Source organism: Sus scrofa, chromosome 17 (genome assembly GCF_000003025.6).
Source record: "Sus scrofa isolate TJ Tabasco breed Duroc chromosome 17, Sscrofa11.1, whole genome shotgun sequence".
NCBI lineage: Eukaryota > Metazoa > Chordata > Mammalia > Artiodactyla > Suidae > Sus > Sus scrofa.
In genome coordinates this window covers 26,444,973-26,472,197 of record NC_010459.5, presented here as the reverse complement: position 1 = coordinate 26,472,197, position 27,225 = coordinate 26,444,973, and the positions used below count along the sequence as shown (strand labels likewise).

At 46.5% G+C, this 27,225-nt stretch overlaps 1 protein-coding gene and 1 long non-coding RNA gene across 2 annotated transcripts in view; one reads left to right on the top strand and one right to left on the bottom strand.

Moving 5' to 3' along the window:
- On the bottom strand, window positions 7,175-20,309 carry LOC110257411. Its single transcript, XR_002339974.1, has 3 exons — window positions 19,202-20,309; window positions 18,429-18,538; window positions 7,175-7,739 (listed from the first exon to the last, which is right to left on the bottom strand). It is a non-coding gene; the product is annotated as an uncharacterized LOC110257411 (long non-coding RNA).
- Window positions 20,491-27,225, top strand: part of OVOL2 (ovo like zinc finger 2) — a 33,915-nt gene continuing 27,180 nt past the window's right edge. The window contains 3 exon segments of the mRNA XM_021077829.1: window positions 20,491-21,001; window positions 21,671-21,700; window positions 21,703-21,890. Of these exon segments, the coding sequence (XP_020933488.1) occupies window positions 20,902-21,001; window positions 21,671-21,700; window positions 21,703-21,890 (318 nt within the window). The 5' untranslated portion in view covers window positions 20,491-20,901.

The following is a 27,225-nucleotide window of genomic DNA, read 5'->3' as shown; positions in this document are numbered from 1 at the left end:
CGTAGGTGGAAGACGAGGCTCAGATCTGGTGTTACTGTGGCTGTGGCATAAGTCAGTGGCTACAGCTCTGATTCGACCCCTAACCTGTTTACCTCCATATGCTGCTGGGTGCAGCCCTCTAAAAACAAAAACAAAAACAAACAAACAAAAAGAGGTACAGGTGGAAATCAGCAGCTTGGAGAGGAACCAAGAACTGGAAACTAAGCGGAAGGGAGTACAGTCATCTCCCTGTGTTTGAACAATGTGGTCACCCAATGCTTATTCCCCATTCACTCAAACAAGGGCGGGATTTGAAAAAATGCCTTCACCACTGAGTGTGTAACTTGGCGTCTCTGATGTGGGCTTGAATCAGAGCCAGGTCTTCGAAGCTATTGTGGGAGAGTTGGGTTTCCAAGTCACTTTTGTCTCTGGGAATATTAATCATCTACTCTAGCAGGGGGTATAAACAGAGAGGCACAGGTTCAAAGTGGAATAGATGGTGGGCACAAATGTGCAGGCCAGGGTGGATGTACAAGGCAATGAACTAGAAGGTTGTGTGGGGCAGGTCTGTAGCTCCCATTTGTGGGGTTTTTGTTGTTGTTGTTGTTGTTGTTTTTCGGCCGCCCTGTGGCATATGGAGTTCCCCAGGCAGGGATCAGATCCAAGCCACAGTTTCTACCTAGGCTACAGCTGCAGCAACACCAGATCCCTAACCCACTGTACCGGGCCAGGGATCAAACCTGGGTCCCAGTGCTCCAGAGATGCTACCAATCCTGTTGCACCACAGGGGAACTCCCAAAATATTCTTTCAATGTGTAATCGATATAAAAATGTGTTAGAGATGTTTTACATTTTGTTTTTGTACTGCTTCAAAATCTGCTGCGTAATTGACACTTGCAGTGCATCTCAGTTCACACCTGACATAAATCAAGTGTTCTGTAGCCCCACATGTCTAGCAGCTACCATATTGGACAATCAAGCATGGAGAATAATTCTTACTGCTCTTGAAGGAACTCAGCTCCTGACTTTTTTTGCCTGTGTCTCTGTTTCAAATACCAGGTTTGCAGAAGAGAGAATCTCAGTGGTCCATCTTGGGCCTACTTTGGACCAAGCAGCCACGGCCAGAGGTCATCATGTCAACTGGAGAATTGGCTACTGGGGACCATCTTGGATGTTGAAGAAAGTAGAGCTGGAGTTCCCGTCGTGGCGCAGCAGAAACGAATCCAACTAGGAACCATGAGGTTTTGGGTTCAATCCCTGGCCTCGCTCAGTGGGTTGAGGATCTGGGCTGTGAGCTACGGCATATGGGTCACAGACATGACTCAGATCCTGCATTGCTATGGCTGTGGTGTAGGCTGACAGCTCTAGCTCTGATCTGGGAACCTCCATATATCGTGGGTGCAGCCCTAGAAAGCAAAAAAAAAAAAAAAAAAAAAAAAAAAGAGAGAGAGAGAAGGCAGAGCTGTAAGTCAGGCAGATAGATATCCTAGGAGGGAGCGCATATACTCTTATGTTAATTTTTCATTTTTTTAAAGCAGTATCACAGTAATCATGTCTATTATTTTCTCTATTTCCTGGTACTCTAACACTTGGAGCCTCTTGCTGAACCTAGAGATGCTTCCCCATCCCAGGCTAGCCAATTCCTACAAGGACCACCTGCAAGTAAGTATGCCTCTCACATGCAAACCACTAATCCAGAGCCCACACCCCAATCAGCCATTAATCAGGCTCTCATACCCAGGCCACGTATGAGGAAACTAGGAAAAGCCCCTTTGCCCCAGAGCCGACTGAAATGACCAAACTAGCTGATCTTTTTTTTTTCCTCATTTTTTCCTTCCAGTTTTATTGAGATATAATTTACATAGAGCACAAGATAAGCTAAAGTATAAGCCTAATTATTTGACTTACATACATCATGAAGTGATTTTTTTTTTTTTTGGACACACCTACAGCATGCAGAAGTTCCTGCGCCAGGATGACTTGGATCCTTAACCCACTGAACCACACAGAAACTCCAGTGAGTATCAGTTTAGTGAATATTCACCATCTCATATAGATACAGGCCTCGCCCTCAGCATGCAGAGGTTCTGGGGCCAGGGAATGATTTCTCCTGTTCTTGATGTCTTTGTAGGAATCAAAAAAAAATTCTTATATAGCCATATACAGGGGTGTTTTTTTTTTTCTTTCTTTTTTTTTTTTTTTTTTTTTTGTCTTTTTAGGGCCGCATCCTTGGCTTATGGAGGTTCCCAGACTAGGGGTCAAATCAGAGCTATAGCCACTGGCCTATGCCACAGCCATGGCAATACTAGATCTGAGCCGTGTCTGTGACCTACACTACAGCTCACAGCAATGCCGGATCCTCAACCCACTGAGCAAGGCCAGGGATCGAACCTGCAACCTCATGGATACTAGTCATATTCATTTCTGCTGAACCACCAGGGAACACCCATATATATAGTTTAAATAACTCTATTTTTTTTTTTTTTTTTTTTTTAGGGCTGCACCCAAGGCACATGGAAGTTCCCAGGCTGGGGGTCAAATTGGAGCTGTAGCTGCCAGACTACGCCACAGCCACAGCAACGTGGGATCTGAGTCACATCTGTGACCTACACCAGAGCTCACAGCATCAATGCCAGATCCGTAACCCACACAGTGGGGCCATGGATAGAACCTGTATCCTCATGGATACTAGCTGGGTTCATTACCACTGAGCCACAACAGGAAGTCCTAGTTTAAATAATTTTAGTACGATTATCATTTAACCTGCCACACAAGTAGATCTCTTCATTCCTGTTATATTTCAAACTCATGGAGGTGAAAGCTGTGTCTTGTTTATCTCTGATAGTGCTTTATCTACTGCAGTGCTTCCTTCACACATGGTCCATAAAGGTGAGCTAAATTGAAAAAGATGATGAACAGGTCTTTGTGGAATAAATGAATTAATATTAGGAAAATGTATGCAACACCTATACTTTTCCAATAGTGACCAATCTCATGACCACTGGACTTTGGCTCAGTGGGTTAAGGATCTGGCATTGTCACTGCTGTGGCTTGGGTTTGATCCCTGGCCAGGGAATGTCCACAAGATGCAGAGGAAGCCAAAAAATTAATTAAATAATTAAAAACATATGTAATTGTCCTTTTTTTTTTTGCATTTTTAAGGATAGGCTGATAGTATTTCGGAACTTGGAAAAAGGTGTTAAAAATCATATCAGAATGTCATTCAAACCTAATGTGTGTAGGAGTTCCCTTCCTCGCTCAGTGGTTAATGAACACAGCTAGGATCCATGAGGATGCGGGTTCGATCCCTGGCCTCACTCAGTGGGTTAAGGATCCAGCACTGCCTTGAGCGGTGGTATAGGTTGCAGGCTCGGCTCGGATCTGATATTGCTGTGGTGTGGGCCAGCAGCTATAGCTCCGATTTGACCCCTAGCCTGGGAACTTCCGTATGCCATAGGTGCAGCCTAAATAACTTCCTCAAATAAATGAGTCAAAATTTAGTATTTTTCTTTCCTTTTTTTTTTTTTTTCAAAGTTTAGTGTTTTTCTTACAGGGAATGGACTTCCATTTTTCTTCGGGAACTTTTTGTAAGGAACATGAAGGCAGAAGGCAAAGACAGCATAAATCAAACCACTGTGGGGACAAAAGGAAAGAACGGTGTGTCCCCCGGGAAGACGGTTGGAGGCAGCCCTGTGCCAGGATCATTCTAGTATGAATTTGGATCTATGCTTCTGCAGTCCCTGGCAAGTTTCCCTTCAGGAGAGATCTACCATGAATCACGTCTAATCCCCTCCTGATGCCATCATGGGATGATAGGTACATTTAGAAACCTTTTTCCTCCTGAGGAAAAACGGGTCACGTGTTCTTCTCATGCAGCTACATTTTCACCAGCAGAACAAAAAGGAATCCTGAATTTGGTGGATTCTAAATACCATCATCACCTTTGCTATCAACAGCAAATATTTATCCAGGGCAGGGACCACGTCTTTGTCCTCGAGTCCCCCGAGCCTAGCACAGAGCCCTGTCCATGTTTGTTGAGTGGAGATAAGGAGCCTGCTCCTAAGCCCGTTCTACTGCACCGCACAGACATACACAAATAAGATTAAAATAATTTTTAAATCTTAAGTATTTAAAAACACTGTGGTAGGAGTTCCTGCTGTGGCTCAGCGGGTTACAGACCTGACTAGTATCCATGAGGATGAGAGTTTGATCCCTGGACTTGCTCAGTGGGTTAAGGATCTGTCATTGCTGCAAGCTGTGGTGTAGGCCGAAGATGAGGCTTGGATCCAGTGTTGCTGTGGTTGTGGTGTAGGCCAGCAGCTGCAGCTCCAATTGGACCCCTAGCCTGAGAACTTCCATATGCCGCAGGTGAGGCCCTAAAAAAGAAAAAAATAAACAAAGAAGCTGTCAGAGCATTACTTATACAAGGGAAAGTACAAATCTTAAGTATGCAGCTTTTTTTTTTTTTTTTTCTTTTTGGCCATATCCGAGGCATGCAGAAGTTCCCAGGCCAGGAATCAAATCTGCACCACAGATATAAGCAGAGCCACAGCAGTGACAATGCCAGATCCTTAACCTGCTGTGCTATAAGACACTCCTCAGGAGTCTCTAAGCAGGAGAAAGCAGGGCCTCCAATTTGGCCTCTGGAGAGCAAGGGAATGGAGTTAGAATGAATACCAAGGTGGGGTTTTTTTTGCTTGTTTTTAGGGCAGCTCCCAAAGCACATGGAAGTTCCCAGGCTAGGGACCCAATCGGAGCTACAGCTGCCGGCCTGCACCATAGCCGTAGCCACGCCAGATCTGAGCAGTGTCTGTGACCTACACCACAGCTCACAACAACGCTGGATCTTTATCCCACTGAGTGAGGCCAGGGATCGAACCCACAACCTCGTGGTTCCTAGTCGGATTCGTCTCCTCTGCACCACGATGGGAACTCCAGAACTGGTTTGTTTTCACTGTATTTGTTTTATGGTTGCCGTCTGTTAATGGCAAGATCTTGTCCTTCAGAGGAGCCCTCTATGAGCACCCAGTCTAAACTCACAATTCTCCTCCATAGCTCAGGCATTCTTTGTTTCTTCATGGTGTTTGCAAGCTGTAATTTTTTTTCTTTCTTTCTTTTTCCTTTATAGGGCCGCACCTGCGGCATGTGGAAGGAAGTTGCCAGGCGAGGGATCGAATCAGAGCCTCAGTGCCAGCCTACACCATAGCCACAGCAATGCCAGATCTGAGCCACCAGACCTACACCATAGCTCATGGCAGCGCCGGGTCCTTAATCCACTGAGTGAGGCAAGGAATTGAACCTGGATCCTCATGGATACTAGTTGGGTTCTTAAAACACTGAGCCATAATGGGAACTCTGTGTAATAACTTTCAATGGAGTATAATTTGCAAAGATACTGAATCGCTACGCTGTATCCCTGAAACTAATATAATACTTCAATATACTTCAATTTCAAAGATTAAATAGATAAAAGGCAGTTCCCATCATGGCTCGGTGGTAACAAACCTGACTAGTATCCATGAGGACTCTGGTTTGATCCCTGGCCTTGCTGAGTGGGTTAAGGATCTGGCGTTGCTGTGGCTGTGGTGTAGGCTAATAGCTCCCATTTGACCCCTAAACTGGAAACTTTCATATGCCTTGGGTACAGCCCTAAAAAGACAAAATAATAAAATAAAATAATCAAAGAGAATATAAGAGTAAATAAATAAAAAGGACATTTTATATCAGTACTAGAAATAGAAAGCCAATATCACTTGCCATAAACAGAGGGAAAGCTGAAAATATAGTGATATAAACCAGCAGAACGATGTTGTTAAAGTTTAACCAGGTGCCTATGGCTTGCCTGACAGAGGATCAAAGCCTGAGGTTGGCTTGCTGGTTAAAGGGAGTCTAGCCAATATCAGAAAGGTGTTAAAGACCTGTTAGCACCAAGCTGAGACTTTCTCCTGACCTAATCAGATGTGTAAAATAGAATTAAGAGAATAACTGTCTCACCTGGGAGCTTCCATGTTTGTTTTCTTTCTTGGCTGAGCCTACAACATGCAAAAGTTCCTGGGGCAGGGATTGAACCTGGGCCGGAGTAGTGGCCTGAGCCACAGAAATGACACCACCCGATCCTTAACCCACTTCGCCACCAGGGAATTCCCTCGGTTTCCATGTAATGTTTACCAGAAACTGGCCTCAAGCAGCCACAGAGCCTTGCACTGTTAACAAGGAACAATGGTGAGCTCATTCCTGGGAAGTCTTGCAGTGAGAAAACTGAGATATTAATAAGTATTATGTTCAAGTAGTAATTTTCCTCCCATCAGTACAATCAGGTAGATGTGCCTTCATGCTCTCTAGGCTTTGGGGAGGTCTGGGTTGAAAAAGCAAAGACTTTTGAGGGCAGCTCTCTTTCAGTCTTTGAAGAAAGCCTAGACTCAGAGTTCCTGTCATGGCTCAGCAGTAATGAACCTGGCTAGTATCCATGAGGACGCAAGTTCAATTCCTGGCCTCACTCAGTGGATTAAAGATCCAGTGTTGCTATGAGCTGTGGGGTAGGCCAGCAGCTACAGCTCTGATTAGACCTCTACCCTGGAACTTCCATATGCCGCAGGCGAGGCCTTAAAACAAAACAAAATTAAAAACAAACAAAAAACACAAAAAAGAGAATGCCTAGACACATGATAGAGAAGTGTGGATGGAAGGAGAGCAGGGCTGGTGGGGAGGCTGCGGAGAGAGAGAGACTCCCCATGCCCCTCACTGAGGGTGGCTTCTAGAGGGGAAGGAGAAGAAAGTGGCTTCATGGCAAACCCACCACATTGGGAAGGGACCTCCGAGTCAGGTTAAAGAAAAGAAAATCCCGCAACATTGTTTCCACACCTGAGTTTGTGAATCTGGATTCAAACACACTTGTAAGCATCTTAAGAAGATTAGATCAGTAACTCATGACGATAATCAACCCACTCCCAAGCCATTTATCTATTTATAGTGTTTTGTTTTTGTTTTGTTTTATTTTGTTTTAGGGCTGCACCTGTGGCATATGGAAGTTCCCAGGCTAGGGGTCCAATCAGCGCTGCAGCAGCCGGCCAACGCCACAGCCACCGCAACGTCAGATCCAAGTTGCCTCTGTGACCCAAGCCACAGCTTGTGGCAATGCCAGATCCTTAACCCACTGAGCAAGGCCAGGGATCAAACCTGCATCCTCATGGATACTTGTGGGGTTCTTAACCTGCGGAGCCACAATGGGAACTCCTATAACTATATATTAATGGAGCCCTAGATGATGGAGATTTGCTGTTTGATTTACAGAACCATGCCCTCCGACTTATAGGAGTGAGCGAACAAGTAACTGGTGGCCTTGGGAGATGCACCTTGTTGTTCATGGGGAAGGAATATATTGCCTTTTCCACATGTCACTGGAGAGCAGAGACGTGAGCCCGTGTCATTTTATTAGGTATGTAATTGAAACTCTTGGTAGAAAGTGAGAACGCACAGTGCCCACTGGCTTGAGCAAGAGAGTGAGTAAGAATTTATTCAACAGTCCCAGGGGTGGGTTTGCTTCAGGCCAGGTTAGATCCAGTACTGTTCTGAGGCCTCGGTCTGGCTCTCTCCATCTCTTGGCTTTGATTTCCTTAGTGCTGGCAACATCCTCAGGCAGCTGCTGGTGGCAAAGGTGGTTGCCTGCCCTGGGCTTGTGTCACATCCTCTCTCAGCCTCAGGGGGAAGGAGTCTTCTCTCCAGTGCTGGTTCAGCTTGGATCTCGGCCCTCAAAGCAATCACTGTGGCCAAGATGAAGGTTCTAATTAGCCACGTGAAATGCCCACCTCCCCCCAGGATAGGTGGAGTCAGCCTGTCCAGAACTGCACATTCAGTTACTGGAAGATGGGGGAATGGATGCCAGAGGGCAAGTGAAAACACCAGGTGGTCTCCATAGGTAGACGATGCCCTTCCTCAGACACAGGTGCGCCCAGAAGCAGGGAGAGCTCGTTAGTGTGGAAGAGACACTGAGATCTTGGAAGATTCAGAGTGTGTTTACAGACTGAGTAACCCTCAGTTGAGAGGGTCCCCCACGTGGCACACCCTGGCCCGGCTGGGAGCCCTGAAGGACACACTGATGGTTTCTGCTGAGCGTAGATGGATGCTCTTTTTTATTTTTTTCCCCCCTATTTAAATTTTTTTTGGTGGTACCCATAGCATGCTGATGTTCCTGGGGCCAGGGATAGAATTTGTGCCAAAGCAGTGACATGAGCCACAGCAGTAACAATGCAGAATCCTTAACCCACTGAGTCAACAGGGAACTCCTTTTTATCTTCCTTTCTTCTTTCCTTTCTTTCTTTATCTAGGATAGACATTCTTGGCATCTGGTGCTTTCCTAATAAGTAGGGGCCCTTTGTTTTCTCACTTACGAAATGGGTGTAAAAGGAGTATTTCTCAGAGTTCCCATTTTGGTGCAGCAGGTTAAGGCTCTGGTGTTGTCTCTGTCGTGGCATGGGTTTGATTCCCAGCCCAGCTCAGTGGGTTAAGGATCCAACATTGCTACAGCTGTGGCATAGGTCACAGCTGCAACTCAGTTTTGATTCCTGGCCTGGGAATTTCCATGTGCCGAGGGTATGGGAAAAAAAAAAAATTTCTCTCCCACAGACAGTTGCTTAGTGAAACAATATGGCTGGTGCATATGATCCAGTGTCTAGATTAGAGAAGGCATTTGATTAACATTAGTCATTGTTGGAGTTCTCGTTGTGGCTCTGTGGTTAACGAACCCAACTAAGATCCATGAGAACTTGGATTCAATCCCTGGCCTCGCTCCATGGGTTAAGGATCCGGTGTCGCCGTGAGCTGTGGTGTAGGTTGTAGATGCGGCTGGGATCCTGCTTTGCTGTGACTGTAGCGTAGGCTGGCAGCTACAGCTCTGATTCAACCCCTAGCCTGGGAACCTCCATAAGCCTCGGGTGCGGCCCTAAAAAGACAAAAGAAAAAATATTTTTGTCATTGTTATTTGAACACTAGCAAGCTGCTTCCTATATGCCCGTTTGCAAATATGATTATTTGATTCTCATAGTAACTCTACGAAGTAGGTAAAAGACACATTATTGTCCCATTTTAGGGATGAAGACGCTGAGGCTCAGAGAATTTAAATGATTTTGCCATGTCCCTGGAACGGGTCAGTGGTAGAGCCATGTTTCAAAGCCAAGTTTTTGGCCTCTCAATGCAACCTCCCTGTAATGCCCCCCCAAATCACAGTGCTGACTAGAAAAATGTGGGGACACTGAAGGACCGCCTTCCAGAACCACAGAGGCTCTTCATGCTGGTCATTAACTGTCTAGATCAGCACTGTGAGACAGAATTACAACTCAAACCACAGATGTCATGTTAAATTTTCTAGTAGCTACATTAAAAAGTAAAAAACAGAACAAAGCTCTGAAAGCTACTTTCAAAATACACTTTATCTAACCCAAAATATCCAAAATATTATTATTTCAACATGTAAATCAATATACAAAACTATTTTTTTTTGTCTTTTTGTCTCTTTAGGGCTGCACCCACGACATATGAAGGTTCCCAGGCTAGGGGGTGATTTGGAGTTGTAGCCACAGCCACAGCAATGCCAGATCCGAGCCATGTCTGTGACCTACACCACAGCTCACGGCAACACTGGATCCTTAACCCACTGATAGAGGCCAAGGATCGAACCTGCATTCTCATGGATGCTACTCAGGTTCATTAACCGCTGAGTCATGACAGGAACTCGGATATACAAAACTATTAATGAAATATTGTTCAGCTTTTTTTTTTTTTTTTTGAAGTAAGGCTTCAAAGTCCAATGTGTATTTCACACTTACAGCACTTCTCAGTTCAGACCAGTCACTTTCAGGTTTTCAGCAGCCACGTATGACCACTGGTTGTTCTCTATGTGACAGTGCAGGACTAGAGGCAGATTAGATATTAATTTAGGCCACTGGAAAAGCAATAGTATGAGAAGGGCTGAGAGGAGAGAGAGAGATTACCTCAATGAGTTTAACCAGAACTTTGCAAATTTATTAATATTATTTTTTGGCCATGTCAGTGGCTTGTGGAAGTTCCTGGGCCAGGGATGGAACCCAGACCACAGCAGCGACCCAAGCCACTGCAGTGACAATGTCAGCTCCTTAACCCACTGTGCCACAACAGAACTCCAAAACCTTGCAAATTTAAAATAAGTATATGGGAGTTCCCTGGTGGCTTAGTGGTTATTAAAGATCTGTCATTTTCTCTGCTGTGGTGTGGGTCACTGTGGTGGTGTGGATTCTGTTCCTGGCCTGGAACTTCTGCATGCAGCAGGCATGAGCAAAATAAAATAAAATAGGAGTTCCCGCTGTGGCACGGCAGGTTAAGAATCTGACTGTAGCGGCTTGGTTTTCTGAAGAGGCATGAGTTCTATCCCCAGCCTGGTGTGGGTTAAATGATCTGGAATTGCCACAGCTGTGGTGCATGTCAAAGCTACAACTCACATTCAATCCCTAGCCTGGGAACTTCCATATGCTGTAGGTGTGGTCATAAAATAAATTAATTATATAAGTATACACATTTTGTGGTTTAGTATTGTTTTATTTTGAATTACAGTAGCCTGGGAATAAAGAGACACCAAAGTTTTGTCCTTGCCTGGCAGACAACCTAATGAGGTCCAGGATACAACACCAATCAGCATGGGTGGCGCAGGATGTGGCAACAGACTCCACTCTGGCTTGTTTAATCAGAAAAGGAATTAATTAAAGGATGGTAGGTAGCTCATGGAATGTCTAGGGGACCATAGAATCAGTCTCAGAAAAAAACTGCCTGACAGGATGCTCAGATTGCAGTTTCAGGCTTCTTCCGGTAGGGGCTCTGTTGCAGCCGTCTCTGTATGGGTTGGGTTGGGTTGGGGTTTACCTCAGCTTCTATCATCCAAGCACAGGAACCCACCTCCACCAACCTGACCTCTGCTCCTTGCAAAAGGGAATGTTTAGGTAAGCCCCAGTTGGAGATCCTGGGTCACATGCTTGCACCCATCATCAAGGGAGTCTGGGAAAGCAATTTTCTGGCTCCCTTGTGAGAAGGTGAGACTCCTGGGGGGAAATTACTCAAAAACAAAGTTGTGCAAAGTTACTGGGTTTCCTCAAGCAGGGCACACGTCCACTACATCAGCTGGTTTGGTTTTCTATTTTTTAAAATGTTGTCAAATATATTACACAGACAAGAGCATATATAATACATATGCATGGTTAAGTAACCACAACAGTTATTCTCTTTCCAGGGTGACAAATACAATATAACCAGTACTTTGGAACCTCACCTCTACCTGTCTGTCCCTCCCTAATTTTACACCCATTCCTCTGCCCAAGTGAGCAGCAATCTTCTGACTTTTGTATCCATCATTTTACTGCTTTGCCTAATGTTTTTTAAATTGAGATATCATTGACATATGACATTGTATCAGTTTTAGGGTACAACATAATGATTAGTATATGATATGGAAAAACAATTTCCACAATAAATTTAGTTAACATCTAGAGTTCCTATTGTGGCTCAACCGGTTAAGGACCTGACATTGTCTCCATGAGGACATGGGTTCCATCCCTGGCCTCACTCAGTGGGTTAAAGATCTAGCGTTGCTGCAAGCTGAAGTTCAGGACACAGGTGCGGCTCGGATCCAGTGTTGCCTGCGCAGGCCTGCAGATGTAGCTCTGATTTGACCCCTGGCCAGGGAACTTCCATATGCCACAGGTGTGGCTATAAAAAGAAAAAAAATATGTAGTGCTATAAAAAGAAAAAGAAAAAAAAATTTAGTTAACATCCATTACCATACATAATTACAATTTTATTCTTAAAAGTTTGATGAAAACTTTTAAGATCAACTCTTTTAACACCTTTCAATGTTTGTTTTTGTTTTTTTTTAGGGTTGCACCTGTGGCATACGGAAGTTCTCAGGCAAGGGGTGGAATAGGAGCTATAGCGCTGGCCTACACCACAGCCACAGCAACACTGTATTCTTGAACCACTGAGCGAGGCTAGGGATCAAACTGCATCTGCATGGATGCTAAGGAGATTCATTTCCACTGATCCTTGATGAGAATTCCTGTTTTTGTTTTGTTTTTTACTAAACTTTAAATTTTGAGATAATGCAGATAATCCAGCTTCCCCCAAGGGTGAATTTTGCAGGAGAGGGAGGTATTGTCAGCAGGATATTGACATTAAGACAACCCACAGGTCTTATCCAGATCTACCCAGTTCTACTTGTGCTCATTGGTGTGTGTGTGTGTGTGTGTGTGTGTAATTCTATACAATGTATCTCATGTGTAGGTTCATATAATCAGCTACCACAGATACTGAGCAGTTCCATAACACACAACTTCCTTCCAGTTGCTCTTTTCAAATCCCTTTTTTTTTTTTTTTTTCTTTCTAGGGCTGCAGTTGTGGCATATGGAAGCTCCTAAGCAAAGGTCTGAATCAGAGCTGCGGCTGAAGCCTACACCACAGCTAGGCAACATCAATTTGAGTCACATCAGTGACCTATGCCGCAGCTTGCAGCAATGCCAGATCCTTAATCCACTGAGCGAGGCCAGGGATGGATTCTATATCCTCACAGAGACAATGTCAAGTCCTTAACCCACTGAGCCACAATGGGAACTCCACAAATCCTTAATTCTTGACAACCACTGATCTTTCCTCTTTTTTTGTCTGCACCCTCAGTATGTTGAATTTCCCTGGCCAAGGATCAAACCCACCGCACAGCAGTGACCCAAGCTGCTGCAATGATAACACTTGATCCCCAAACTGTTGCCCCACAAAAGTGCTCCTCTATTCTTTTTAAAATTTTGTCATTTCAATAATGTTACGTAGGAAGTTTCCATGTGGCACAGCAGGGGAGGGATCCAGTGTTGCCACAATGATGGCATGGGTTCAATCCCTGGCAGGGGCACTTCCACATGCTATGTCTGTGGCAAAGAAGAGGAAGAAGAAAAAGAGGAAGAAGAGGAAGAAAAAAAGAGAAGAAGAAGAATATTATGTAGCCCTAGCAAATTAATACAAAATGTAAGAGTAATATGAAGATAGAAAAATAATTTTATAAAAAAAGGAGTTCCCGTCATGGCTCAGTGGTTAATGAATCCCACTAGGAACCACAAGGTTGCAGGTTTGATCCTTGGCCTCGCTCAGTGGGTTAAGGATCTGGAGTTGCGGTGGCTCTGGTGTAGGCTGGCGGCTGTGGCTCCGATTAGACCCCCAGCCTAGGAACCTCCATAAGCCGCAGGTGCGGCCCTAAAAAGACAAAAAGACAAAAAAAAGAAAAAAGAAAAATAATTTTATAAAAAAGAATGTAAATAATTTCAGAGGGACCAGAGACCAAAAGGGGATTGCCCTAGACTGTCACTTTCCCATGTAGGATTTTTTTTCCGTAAGTATTTATTTATTATTATTAAAATATAGTTGATTTACAATGTTGTGCCAATTTCTGCTGTACAGAAAAATAACCCAGTCATTCATATATATATTCCCTTTGTTATATTATCTTTCATCATGGTCTATCCCATGAGATTGAATATAGTTTCCTGTGCTATACACTAGGACCTCATTGCTTGTCCATTTTAAATCTAATAGTTTGCATCTACCAACCACAAACTCCCAGACCATCCCACTCCCTCCACCCTCCCCCTTGGCAACCTCAACTCTGTTCTTTATGTCTGTGAGTCTGTTCCCACAGACAAAGTCAGATAAATTCATTTGTGCCATATTTTAGATTTCACATATAAGTGATATATAGTATTTGTCTTTTGCTTTCTGACTTTATTCACTTAGTATGAGAATCTCTATTTTTATCCATGTCACTGCAAATGTTGCATTATTTCATTCTTTTTTGTGGCTGCGTAGTATTCCATTGTATGTATGTACCACACCTTCTTAATCCATTCCTCTGTCAATGGACATTTAGGTTGCTTCCATGTCTTGGCTATTGTGAAGAGTGCTGCTATGAACATATGGGTGCTTGTATCTTTTTGGATTGTAGTTTTGTCCAGATAGATGCCCAGGAGTGAGATTGCTGGATTATATTGTAGTTCCATATTTAGTTTTCTGAGGATTTTCCACAGTGGTTGTACCAATTTATATTCCTACCAACAGTGTAGGAGGGTTCCCTTTTTTCTACACCCAATCCAGCATTTATTATTTGTAGACTTATTAACGATGGCCATTCTGACTGGTGTGAGGTGGTACCTCATTGTAGTTTTGACTTGCATTTCTCTGATATTTAGTGCTGTTGAGCATTTTTTCATGTGCCTGTATGTCTCCAGGCAGGATATTAATAGATAATGCACCAAAGTCAAATATACATAGGTATAACTATGAGCATATTTTGCTTCTAAACTAAACAAACAGACAAAACCAGAAAAAATATGGCTGCCTCTAAGAAACTGTCAAGTGGTCACAGGTAGGGCCTATCCTTTTAGTAAGCCTATTAGAACAACCAGATTTTTTTTTTTTTTTAGGGCTGCACACTCACACTCGGCATATGGACATTCCCAGGCTAGGGGTCAAATCAGAGCTGCAGCTGCCAGCCTACTACTGCTGCCGTCCTGTGCCACAGCCACAGCCACAGCAACGTGGGATCCGAGACACATCTTTGACCTATACCACAGCTTACCTCAACACCAGATCCTTAACCCACTGAGCAAGGCCAGGGATTGAAACCCTATCCCCAGGGATACTAGCTGGGCTTGTTTCTGCTGAGCCACAATGGGAACTCCCTAGAACAACTGAAATTTTATCTTCCTGTGTATATTTACTACAAGTGAAAATGAAATTTTTAAAATTAAACAATAAAAAGAAAGTTACATAAATGGAATTTCACCACATGCAAACTTTCAGATCACTTTTTTTTTTTTTTTTTTTGCTTTTTAGGGCCACACCCAATCCCAGGCTTATGGAGGTTCCCAGGCTAGGGGTCTAATCGGAGCTACAGCTGCCAGCCTACACCACAGCCAAAGCCACGCCAGATCCAAGCTGCATCTGTGACCTACACCACAGCTCATGGCAACACCGGATCCTTAACCCACTGAGCGAGGCCAGGGATCGAGCCTGCAACCTCATGGTTGCAAGTCGGATTCGTTTCTGCTGCGCCATGACAGGAACTCCTGAGATCGCTTTTTTATTTTTATTTTATTATTATTGTTATTATTTTTTGTCTTTTTGTCTTTTTTCTTTTTAGGGCCGCACCCGCAGCATGTGGAGGTTCCCAGGCTAGGGGTCTAATCGTAGCTGTAGCTGCCAGCCTACACCAGAGCCACAGCAACGCCAGATCGGAGTGGTGTCTGCGACCTACACTGAAGCTTACAGCAACGCCAAATCCTTAACCCACTGAGCGAGGCCAGGGATCGAACCTGAAATCCCATGGTTTCAAGTCGGATTCGTTTCCATTGCATGACGAAGGGAACTCCTGAGATCACTGTTTTAAAACTCAGCATAGTCTCTAGAGATTCTTCCAAGTTGTTGCTTATTGCCTAATGGTTTTAACACGTGTCTATATTCCTAAGCTAGATATTGTTTACTTTGATCTATTTTTAAAAATAATTTGCATCTCATAGTACAATTCTTCTGTAACTTGCTTTTTTCTTTCAACAATATCTGCTGGAGTTCCCGTTGTGGCTCAGTGGTAATGAACCTAACTAGTATTCATGAGGATGTGGGTCCGCGCCCTGGCCCCATTCAGTGGGTTAAGAATCCGGGGTTGAATAACTCATCTTTCCCCACTGCTTTGCAATGCCTTCTCTCACAAGTCAAACATCCACATATGTTTGGGTCTGTTTCTGGGCTCTCTGTTCTGTATTGGTGATCTACCTGTGCATCAATGTCTACCTGTGCACCAGTGGGCACTATTTTAATTACTATTGATGCCTGATAGAACAAATCTTTTTTAAATTTTTTACATTTTTAAACTTTTTAATGATTTTTTTTCCCATTTTATTTTTTCCAGTTGGTTTACAGTGTTCTGTCAATTTTCTACTGTATGGCAAAGTGATCCAGTCACATACATACACACACACATTCTTTTTCTCACCTTATCCTCCATCATGTTCCATCACAAGTGACTAGGTATAGTTCCCTGTGCTGTACGCAGGATCTCATTGCTTATCCACTCCAAATGCAATAGTTTGCATATGATAGAATGAATCTATACACCTTGTTTTTCTTTAGGAATGTGTTGGTTATTCTTTAATATAAATTTTAGAACAATTTTTTCAGGTCCCACAAAAAGATCTTTTTTTTTTTTCCCAAGTATTTTTAAGAATTTTTTTCAAGTATTAAATCTGTAGATGAATTTAGGGATTTTTTTAAATTTCTTTTTGACTCAGTCTTCCAATCCATTAGTATAATAAATCTTTCCATTGATTAGTACCTTCTTTAATATCTTCCAATAAAATTTTTCTAATTTTTATCCATGGGCAACTTGCACAATATATTTAAAAAAATTATTTCAAGGCACTTTGTAACTGGTTGCTATTGTAAGTCAGTTTTTTCATTAGGCTTTTAATATTTCTTACTGTTACTGACATGTAGAAATACAATTGACACAACACATACACTCTCTCTAACACGCACACAGCTTTTCTATACACAACCTTGCTAAACTCTCTCTTTTTTTTTTTTTTTTGGCTTTTTGCCTTTTCTTGGGCTGCTTCCTGCGGCATATGGAGGTTCCCAGGCCAGGGGTCTAATTGGAACTCTAGCCACCGGCCTACACCAGAGCCACAGCAATGAGGGATCCAAGCCGAGTCTGCAACCTACACCACAGCTCACAGCAATGCTGGATCCTTAACCCACTGAGCAAGGCCAGGGATCGAACCCGCAACCTCGTGGTTCCTAGTCGGATTCGTTAACCTCTGTACCACGACGGGAACTCCTAAACTCTTATTAACTCAACAGTTTATCTGAGGATTCTTTTGAGTTTTCCACATAGACAATCATACTGACTACAGATAATGATCATTTGTTATTACCTTTATAATCCTATACCTTTATGTCTTCTTCTTTTGCTTTATTGAACCTGTAAGGAAGCTGGTCTAATGTTGAATGGAATGGCGAGAGCAGGCAGCTTTGTCTCATTCTGCAATGTTGGTTCTAAGGTGAATTCAGTTTGTGAAAATTTATCAAGCTTTGGACTTATGATTAATACATGAATTTTTCTAACATTCAATAAAAGGGTTGTTTTTTTTAAATTTCTTTCTTTTTTCTGGGTTTTTTTGTTTGTTTGTTTGTTTGTTTGTTTTTGGTCTTTTTAGGGCTGAACCTGCTGCATATGGAGGTTCCCAGGCAAGGGGTTGAATTGGAGCTGTAGCCACTGGCCTACGCCACAGCCACAGCAACGCCAGATCTGAGCCGCAACTGGGACCTACACCACAGCTCATGGCAATGCCGGATCCTTAACCCACTGAGCAAGGCCAGGGATCAAACTTTCGTCTTCATGGATACTATTCAGATTCGTTTCCGCTGAGCCACGATGGGAAACCCGTTTTTTTGTTTTGTTGTTTTTAATTTTTAAAGGGATATTTCCCCAACATCCTGACCTCCCCTCATCATTGTATGCTCTAAGAATGCCACTGAGCAGGTTTGTACCTGTCTATTTCAACCTGACCATACATTACAGGAGAAAAGAAGTCTAAGTGAGTGCAAGGATGGTGCTTGGGGGTGAGGAGGAAGGCAGAGCCTGTGGGCAGAATGGGGAGGGGAGATGGAAATGCAGGGAAACAGAAATCTTCTAACATCAGTGAGGGCTAACCAGAGAATAGGCCACTTTGGGGGAAAATGAGCTCCCTGGTATTGGAGATTTTCAAGCAGGGCTGTGTACACTGAGTATGCTCTGCAGGACCGCCCTGACCCCCATACTGGGTGAGCTGTGGACCACATCATGTCTTCTGTTTCTTCCAACTTCAAGCTTTGAGATTTTCAAAGAATTCGTTTCATTTCTTTTCTTCTTTTTTTTTTTTTTTTTGGCCTTGCCTGCAGTATGTGGAAGTTCCTGAACCAGGGACTGAACTGGCACGCCACAGCAGTAACAATGCCAGATCCTTAACCTGCTAGCCCACCAGGGAACTCTCTTTTTCATTTCTTTTTTTTTTTTTTTTTTTTTTGTCTTTTTGTCTTTTGTTGTTGTTGTTGTTGCTATTTCTTGGGCCGCTCCCGCGGCATATGGAGGTTCCCAGGCTAGGGGTTGAATCGGAGCTGTAGCCACCGGCCTACGCCAGAGCCACAGCAACGCAGGATCCGAGCCGCGTCTGCAACCTACACCACAGCTCACGGCAACGCCAGATCGTTAACCCACTGAGCAAGGGCAGGGACCGAACCCGCAACCTCATGGTTCCTAGTCGGATTCGTTAACCACTGCGCCACGACGGGAACTCCATCTTTTTCATTTCTTATCCTACTTTTAGGAGATGATCTACAGTACCTTTCACAATACTTACAAAACTGCATATGCACACTGCAGTATACGGAATGAGTGGCCAACCAGACCTGCTGTATAGCACTGGGAACTCTACCCAATATTCTGTGATAATCTATATGGGAAAAGAATCTGAAAAAGAACAACAACAAAAAAAACTTAGAAAACTGACCTTACAATAGAGAAAAGTCAACAAGGCAAAACGGTTTCTTCAAAAATACTAATAATGTCGATACAACCATCTCAAGTCTGACCGCCAAATAAATAAATAAATAAATAAATAACACATTGCAATTCCTCTCCGCCAAAGAAACACCCAGAAATACCAGAATAGGCGTGCATCCAACAATCAATTGGAAAAAAAAATGTAATTATACCTGTTATTTTCACTACCAATCTTCAGAACGTTGTGTTGCATTTTGAGGTTTCTAGGCTTAGATTCTATCGTTCTATATACTATTTTCAAATAATGGACAAAGTGCTTCACGCACTCTGCGATTTGAAATCCAGGGAAAGGAGAAGGGGAAAAAAGCTCTGTTAACGGGATCTTTTTTGTAAATGAAGTTTTTAAGATTTTTATGAGATGGGGCAAACTTCCGTGATTTCACAGTTTTACTCTATTTTTACTTTCATTCAACCAAGCTCCTTCTTTCTAGCAAGGCTCCAGTTTGTTGGTAGATAAAAATACATTCACAGAGTCTCCCAGAAGCTGCGCCATCAGCCTCACAGCAGAGAAAGAAGCCTGGTTTTCTTGTGCCGCTGTAGAAATGTCTTCCTCCTCCGCCCCCGGCTCACCTGGCTCAAAGGCTTTTTCCTTCTTCGTTGGGTGATCTCAGAGAAAATCTGGAGTCCAAAGAGGGAAGAGCCCAGAGAGGGTGACCCCTCGAGGGGAGACCCGGAGATCGGGCTCTTCTACACCCTCCGAGCGCGGAGAGTGTATTCCAGCCAAACTGAGAAATCCGTTACCAGGCTGCTGTGTCCCCAAGGGCCATGCTGGGGCGGAAGAGGACGGGGAAAAACCGCTGCGATCATTCTCCCGCCCTGTGGGCTAGGCGCACAACGGGTCAGGTTACACACAGGTGAGTCTGGCGGATGGGCAAGCGGCTGGCGCCAGGGCACACCTGGCCAGCCGCGTCCCCGCAGCCCCCGGAGCTGGCATACGTCTGAGAGACCCCGGGAAGGGGCTGCTCGCCACGGCCGTAGAGTCAGTGCCGTGCGTCTCTGGGCACACCCAAGCCAGGGCTGTAGGACCCAGAGCGCGCCCCCCAACTCCCCTAAAGTGGCACAGCTGTTTTTTTAGAAACTTGGCGTCTTTCTTTAACCAACTTGCCTTCCTTCTCTCCCTCACCCCCTCCATCCCTGGCCCCCCAGGTATAAAGGTAGATAGGAAAAACCAAAACCAAAAATAAATATAAAGTTCGCTAGCCCCTTCCCCTGGGGGTGGGGGGCAGTCCGGGGATGTAGTCCATTTTTACTGGCTTCCTGGAAAATATTTCCTAGCTTCAGAATTTGGGGAGCAAACGGTTAGGGAAGCAATAATGGGAGTGGGCAAAAACAAATTTCGAAGCTGCATTAGCATAACTCGCTCTCGACTTTTGTTTCCATTGTTTATTTGGGGTGAGGGGGCTTTTGGGGATGGAAGCAAGCAGACTTGTTTTTCTTAGATTGTGGGGCACAAAATAATGTGCTCCGAAGATGCTGCATTTTAAAGTTTATATTTACTGTGTTTATCTGGGAGACTGTTGTGGAGGAAAGGGTGCTGAAGGCCCCAAGTTCCCTCTTTACCAGATCAGAATCCTGGGGAGTCTTCCTGTGGCCTCCCACTTCACCACACCGAGATTTCAGCAAACCCCGGGAATGATCCACAAAGTCCAGAGGAACTAGCTTGCTAGTCGGACACGAATGCACTCGGGGTTGGGGGGCACCTCGCAGGGGGCACTAGCTCTCGGGAAGGATGCCCTGGAAAGCGGACGTGGGGCTTAACTCAAAGAGGTGCCTGAGGTGACTGTGATGGGGAATCGGGCAGGGGGCAGAGTGAAAAACGTTCTTCCCTTTTTTTAAAAAGGGGAGGGGGGAAGAATCAGACGTTAAATTCTTTTGCAAACATTCATGCCTAAGGAAGGGCTGGAACAGGCAGCCCCGGCCGCCGGAACCGGTCGGACAGGTAGCGAGCTTGTTGACACCGTTATGTTGCAGGGCGCATGCTCACTCCCAAGTTTCCTGGTGCCTTTTCTATTCCACCTTATGAAACTTTTTCCTCGGCGTGGTCTCACCCGCGATTTAAGGCATAGGTGTCGCAGAGCCGGGAAGCTGGGAGTCGTAGAGAGTGTTGGGGGAGAGGCCGGGCCGCGCCGCGGCGGGGGGCGGAGGGAGAGGGCAGGCGGGGCGGGAAGGTGGGCTCTGGCCGCTGGGAGCCGGGGACCGAGCCACCGCCACCGTCCCTAGCGGGGAGCAGCCGGGAAGAGGGGGCCGCAGTCCGGGGAGGGGGCCCCAAGATGCCCAAAGTCTTCTTGGTGAAGAGGAGGAGCCCGGGGGTCTCGGTCCGCAGCTGGGATGAGCTCCCGGACGAGGAAAGGGCAGACACCTACATCCCAGGTGAGCGCGGCGCGGGGGCCGGGCCTGGACGCCGGGTTCTCGGGGTGGGGGAAGGGGTGGCTGGGTCCTTTCTCAATGGCTGGGGCTGGACATGCCCACCCTCCACCCCCGCCCATGCCCCTCTTTCAGGGGGAGGAGGTCACTGAGGCGCGGGAGGACGAAGAGTGAGAACCTGGGAACGCGGGACGCCCTGCACCCCTTTCCCCCTAGTGGGCGCCTCTAATTGCCCGGCGGGGACCGTTGGCTGCAGCGCAGGCGGAGGTGGCTCTGGAGGGGGATTGGAGGCCAGTGGGAGCAAGCCCCAGTCCCACGTCCTCATGGGGTTGCACAGGGATCGGTCACCCTCTCTGGGGCTAGGTGGGTAGAGGTCAGACTCCCTCCCCCCATTCCAGGGAGAGGAAATTTGGCGCGCGGGGTTCATAGCCTCGCATGGCTCTCCGTTCCTCGTGGGCAGGGGAACGGGGGAGGAGGAGCTAACCCCAGAACCCCGTGAGCACTTGAGAGGCCGAGTCGGGGGCTCGCTCGCCCACCCCCGCGGCGTTGCCCACTTGGCGAGGTGCCCAGGTCCGGGGCGGGGCGGCGGCTGCACCGCCTGCAGGTCAAACTGCCGCGGGCGCCCGGGCCTGACGCCGCGTGTCTGTGTGTCGGGGCGCGGCCCTCCCTCCGCAGTGGGCCTGGGCCGTCTGCTCCACGACCCCCCGAGGACTGCCGCAGCGACGGCGGCAGCAGCAGCGGTGGCGGCAGCAACAGCGCTGGGGAGCCTGGAGGCGCCGAGAGCAGCTCGTCCCCGCGCGCCCCCGAGCGCGAAACCCCGGAGCCGGGCGACGGCGAGGGCCCTGGTGGACACCCGGCGGCGAAGCAGCGCCCGGTCGCTAGGTCGAAAATCAAGGTACGGTGTCGACTCTGCCCCCGCCGCCACCTGCGCCACGCCCTGGCGTCGGGCTCCCGGGGCCGGCGCCCCTCCCTGCCGCGCCCGCCCGCGCACCCGGGCACCGGTGCACCCGGCGCGCCCGCAGCGCCGCTCCTGCACCTGCCCTTGGGCCGCGGCCAGGGCTCCTCCGCGCGTCCTCCCGCTTGTGGGGTAGTCGGCCGCCAGCGCCGCTGCGACCCGGAGGCCGGATCCCCGAGCGGGCACAATCCGCCCGCGTGGCTCCTGGAACTGCCTAAAAGGCTCAAGCACAGCTTCCTCCTCTTAACAGCCCTGTGCACAGGGCCTGAAGAACAACAAAGCCGTCGGAGTTACCGGGGTGGGAAAGGAGGGGCCCCAGGCCCGGGAATCCCCTCCTCTGGCCCTTGGTGAATTTTGAGTTTCACGCGTCCTGGAGACAGTGGTAGCTGTTTGGCACATAGTAACTACTCTTCCCAGTACCAACTACGAAGTGCCCGTTAGACACGAGGTCACATGTGCCGGGCACTTTAAACTTGTGTTTGTTGAATCTTTTTGAATTAAATTGACGGACAAGCGGATTCAACTGCAAATTGCCCCACTGCCCCGCCCCCAGTCGGCTGGAGCGCTAGTTTCCCTTTATTATCGCTTTTCGGCCCCCACCCCCACCCAGCCTCCTCGAATTGTAGTCCACGTCTTATCGCGATGCCCTTCTGTGCTTTCCTGGGTGGAACGTCCACGATTGCCTGCTCAAAGTTGTCCGCTACCTCTAAGATTAAGCAGTCCCAAACCACGGCAGCCAGGGGTCACGTGACCCCAGTTCATAGCCCGGTGGGCCTTTGCGGGCTCCAGACCCTTGGCGTAGCTATTAATTATTGCGCGTGCCGGGTCACTCCCGCAACTCCGCTGCCCAGGCAGGGGGATGGGGAGGAATAACCCGAGGGTTAGCTAAGGATTGGGAAAGTCTCCGTTACTCTTCCTGGGAGAGGTCTTCCCTCCTCAATGCATATTACTGGTTCCTGGAGCTTGGCTCCGGGTGGGCTCTCGGTGCATTTGGTTATGAATTGAGGCTAGAAGCTTGAGCTGGAATCCTTAGGCTTTAAAGGATGCTGCTGACTGGGTGAGGGCATCCTGCTTAGTGTTAAATGCGTCGCAGAGGTTCAAAGTCAGCTGGTGGGAGGCTTTTCTAGGCCAGATGGGGTTAAGTGGGAGGGACAGTTTGCCTAAGGCTGGTAGTTCGGCCCTCCAGGAAATTCTACAAGGTGTCCCACTTGCATATTTATCTCCGTGCTGGTAGGACAATTGCACGTTGTTTTGGGATCGTCTATAGTTAGTTTACCCCACTGTCCCCCGGTTGCCCAGATTTCCCTGGAGAGAAAGTTGGGAGAAAAATAGCCAGTCCCTTCACCGCCGTTTTAGGAGGTCTCTGCTGCCACTGGAGCCCTGGATTAAACAAATGAATAAACCAATCTTATTTCCTATATCCTTGGATCCTTGATTCCTAGGTCCTTATAGTAAAGCTGCCCCCAGGGGTGGGGGGTGGGGTATAGAGTTTGCTCCTGGGAGAGTAACAAAGTTTCCAGCGGAGTTTTTGTTTGTTTACTGGGGAGTTCTGGTTCCTTCTCCCCCTCTGCTTCCACCCACAAATAGGAGACATCTTGGTGTTAAGATGCTCCAAGCCTACAGAATTATAAGCTGTGGAATTGGTCATTTTCAAATGACAGGTTGAACTGCAGGTGACTTAGTACTTAGCACATTGTGTAACTTTAGAGTTTTATGCTAAGTATGCTGAACTGATAATTAGTTTCCTAATCATAAGAAGGGGAAAGCCACTCCGGCATGACACATTGTTTGAGTGACTTGAAGACAGTTACTAGGCAGTTGGTTCTTAAGACCAGAGAAGGAAAAAAAAAAAAAAAAAGGCCAGAGAAGGGCAGAGAGAGGCAACATCCTACCTCATAGTGTTTAGTGCCTGCTGTGTTTAAGAGAGTCAGCAGATAAAGATGCTGCCACCCCTGGTGTTCCAGAATCATCTGACTGTAAGCCTCGAGGCTCTGGCTTCCTCACTTCTTAGCTATGTGACCTTGGGCCAGTTGCTAACCCCGCCGGACCTCAGTTTCCTGGTCTGTAAAATGGGGATAGTAATGATACTTACAGAGATGTGAGGATAAATGAGTTCAGCATGAAACATGGTAGGTGCTCAATAACTCTAGTTAGAATTATTTAGGTTGTTGGGGAGACACAAATACGGTATTCATTGTTAACTCTGTTATGGGAAAGTGAATGTTAAATCAGAAGCACAAGCAAAGATGTGATAAATTCTGAGTGGAGGAAGGTGTTTCTTGGTGTGGATTTGAGGGCTGTTGGAGAGGGAGGAGAGGCAGGTTTTAGGTTTTAGGGTGGTGTAGGCTGAGCCTGAAACTTGAGTAAGGACAGGACTCAGAGCTGAAAGAAGGATGGGAAACAGGCTTGGGGTTAGGAGAAAGTCAGGATGAGCTGCTAGAAATGTAGCCAGAACAAGCCAAGGTGGTCAAGGGGCCACGCCAAGAAGTATAGATGCTCTGGTGGGGGCAAAGGAGGGGCTCTGGAAGGTTGCCGAGAAGGAAAACCTCATTTGGGTCCATCTTAGCAGCTGTGGTTGGGGATATGTTATCTGTTCTGAGCCTCAGTTCCCTGATCTATGAAAGGGAAGAAACAGTAGAATTGGCCTCGCCTCTCAGGAGTATTGAGTAGATTAAATGAGATAATGGGTGCAGAACAGCTGAGCGGTTTTGTGCAGGTATAAACTGCCCAGTAGGGAGTAGGGAGTTAGCTGATAGTGAGGCTTAGTAGGTTTGTGAAGTTCCAGTATTTTGTTGCCTGCAGTAGAGATAAGAGATTTACCAATTCGATCGGCTGAATTGAAGTATTTTTTTAAAACCCACCGGTTGGATAATTGGAAGGGAATATAAGCCCCATCCCTAACTCCTTGCCTATTGTCTTCAATCTCCTAAGACAAAACTGGATGCCCCGATTCCCCCACCAATATTGTAACTCACTATCTCCTTTGCTGACCAGACTCCTCTTCTTGACTCTAGACCCACCAAAGGCAGGGAATATTCCTACTGGGCGTATATTTCTAGCAGCTGGTGCTTTGGTGCAGTAATGCCTGACTCGCAGAATATAAGTCAACCCAGAAGAGAAATATAGGCAGGGAAGGAATCAACAGCCCCTTGGTATAAGTGGTAACATTTAGGGGGAAATGACAAGCTAGGAAAAAAAAGGGAAAATGCTTGGAATGAATGTTTGGAAAAGCTTAATTTAAAGGTGGGGGTAGGGGGAGGAGGAGTAGGAGGACAAGGTAAGTGTTAACTGCACCAGCTTTTAATTGGATGTAGGTGAAGTGGGTTTTTGTCTTTGAAAGCATCTGCCTGGATTTCATTGCAGAAACAATCCCTGGAGTTCCCATTGTGGCTCAGCGGAAATGAATCCAACTAGTATCCATGAGGATTCAGGTTCAAATCCTGGCCTTGCTCAGTGGGTTGGGGATCCAGCATCCGCCACGAGCTGTGGTGTAGGTTGCAGACACGGCTTGGATCCTGCATTACTGTGGCTGTGGCATAGGCTGGCAGCTCTAATTGGACCCCTAGCCTGGGTACGGACCTAAAAAAAAAAAAAGAAACAGAATTCCCTATAGCTAGCTTATGCAGAGAATGGTTATTATAGAGTACTAAATAGACTAAAGAAAGACCAGGCCGAACTCTCAGGAATGACTCCTCAGAGCCACACTGTAGAACTGGGCTACCAAGGGAGCTGCAGCCGCTGCCTCTGTGGCTGTTGTTCATGCATTATGGTGCTTAGGCTGATGGAGAGGGTGAAGCAATTGCCGTGTACCTGCTCAATTAACTCAGACCCAAATTCAAATCTGCCAATAGTGCATGCAACAGGTGGGGCCCAAGTCACATTTAAAAACCACAGCTGCCAGGGATTCTGTTCTGGGAAATGCAGCAGCTAGCCTTCTAGCCTCTGCTGTGCAGAAAGGCCCACCAAAGGAGTGGGAGTAGAGGCTGGGCCTGTCCACCCATAGGCTCTACTACGGGTGCCCTTAAAGCTTATGTAATCCAATCTCCTTGTATTTAAAGGGGTAAAGATAAAGCCAGGGACATATTGTTGACTTCCTCACAGTTATTAGTGGCAGAGCCCAATCTAAGTTTCCTTATTTTTTTTTAGCATTGTTGTACTGCATCGTCGAAGGTATCTTTGACACTTTAATTTTTTTATTATCATTATTAATTTTTTCTTTTTAGGGTCAGACATGTGGCATATGGAAGTTCCCAGGTCAAATCAAAGCTTCAGCTGCCAGCCTACACCACATCCACAGCAACGTGGGATCTGAGCCAAGTCTGCAATCTACACCACAGCGGATGGCAACACCGGATCGGTAACCCACTGAGCAGGGCCAGGGATTGAACCCGCGACCTCACGGACACTAGTCAGGCTCATTACCACTGAGCCATGATGGGAAGTCCCCCTTTGACACTGTAGCCTTTAGTGTTGACTCTCTGACTTGAAGGAATCAGAAGTTAGTTCTCACCAAGATATGAGACAAATAACAGGGCTTATCCCTCCCTCACCCACCCATCATGTCTAGACCCAGGGAACATGTTTTTCAGAGAACAGGCTCCATGGACATCTCAGTATGGGCACTTACAAGTCATGTGGCCGCAGGGTGGTTACAGTGCTCTGAGCCTCAGTTTCTTCTGGATTAGAAGGATATGTTCCTGGCAACATCTCTGCATTTGAGAAGGTTCTACCTTCTCCCACATAGTGGAGTTGTGAAGCTTAAGGAACTGGTACCTGGGAGCAGGAAGGGTATTTTTATTCCCCGAGGAACTGAGGAAATACGCTTAGCCTGTCTGGAGCACTCAAGCATAAGCCAAGGTGTCGGTGGAAATCTAGTCCAGATGGCCATTGGAAGGTAGTGTGGACACACAGTAGCCTCCCACAGGAAAGAGGACCATTCATTTAAGAACTTGTCTGGTAGAAGCATCCACAGAAAATAAAGGATATTTTTTTTTTTTTCTTTTAGAAGTTGACAGGTAAGTGACCTTTGCCAGCTTTGAAGTTGGTCAGAGGGCCAGCCAAAGTCGCTACCTCCCCGCACGCTCCCAGAGTCCTTAGCAGCTCTGATACAATGATGGGTTTGTTTCTGCCGCAGAGGCCTGTTTTTTGGAAGAACTGGAGGGGAACTTTGTGTGTTTTTTAAAATGAAAGCCGAGATCCTGCAGAAAACAGGACAGCAGACAAGAAAGTGCCAAGCTGTCGGGTTGGGGAATGAGTCTCTCTTCATCCTTCTTGC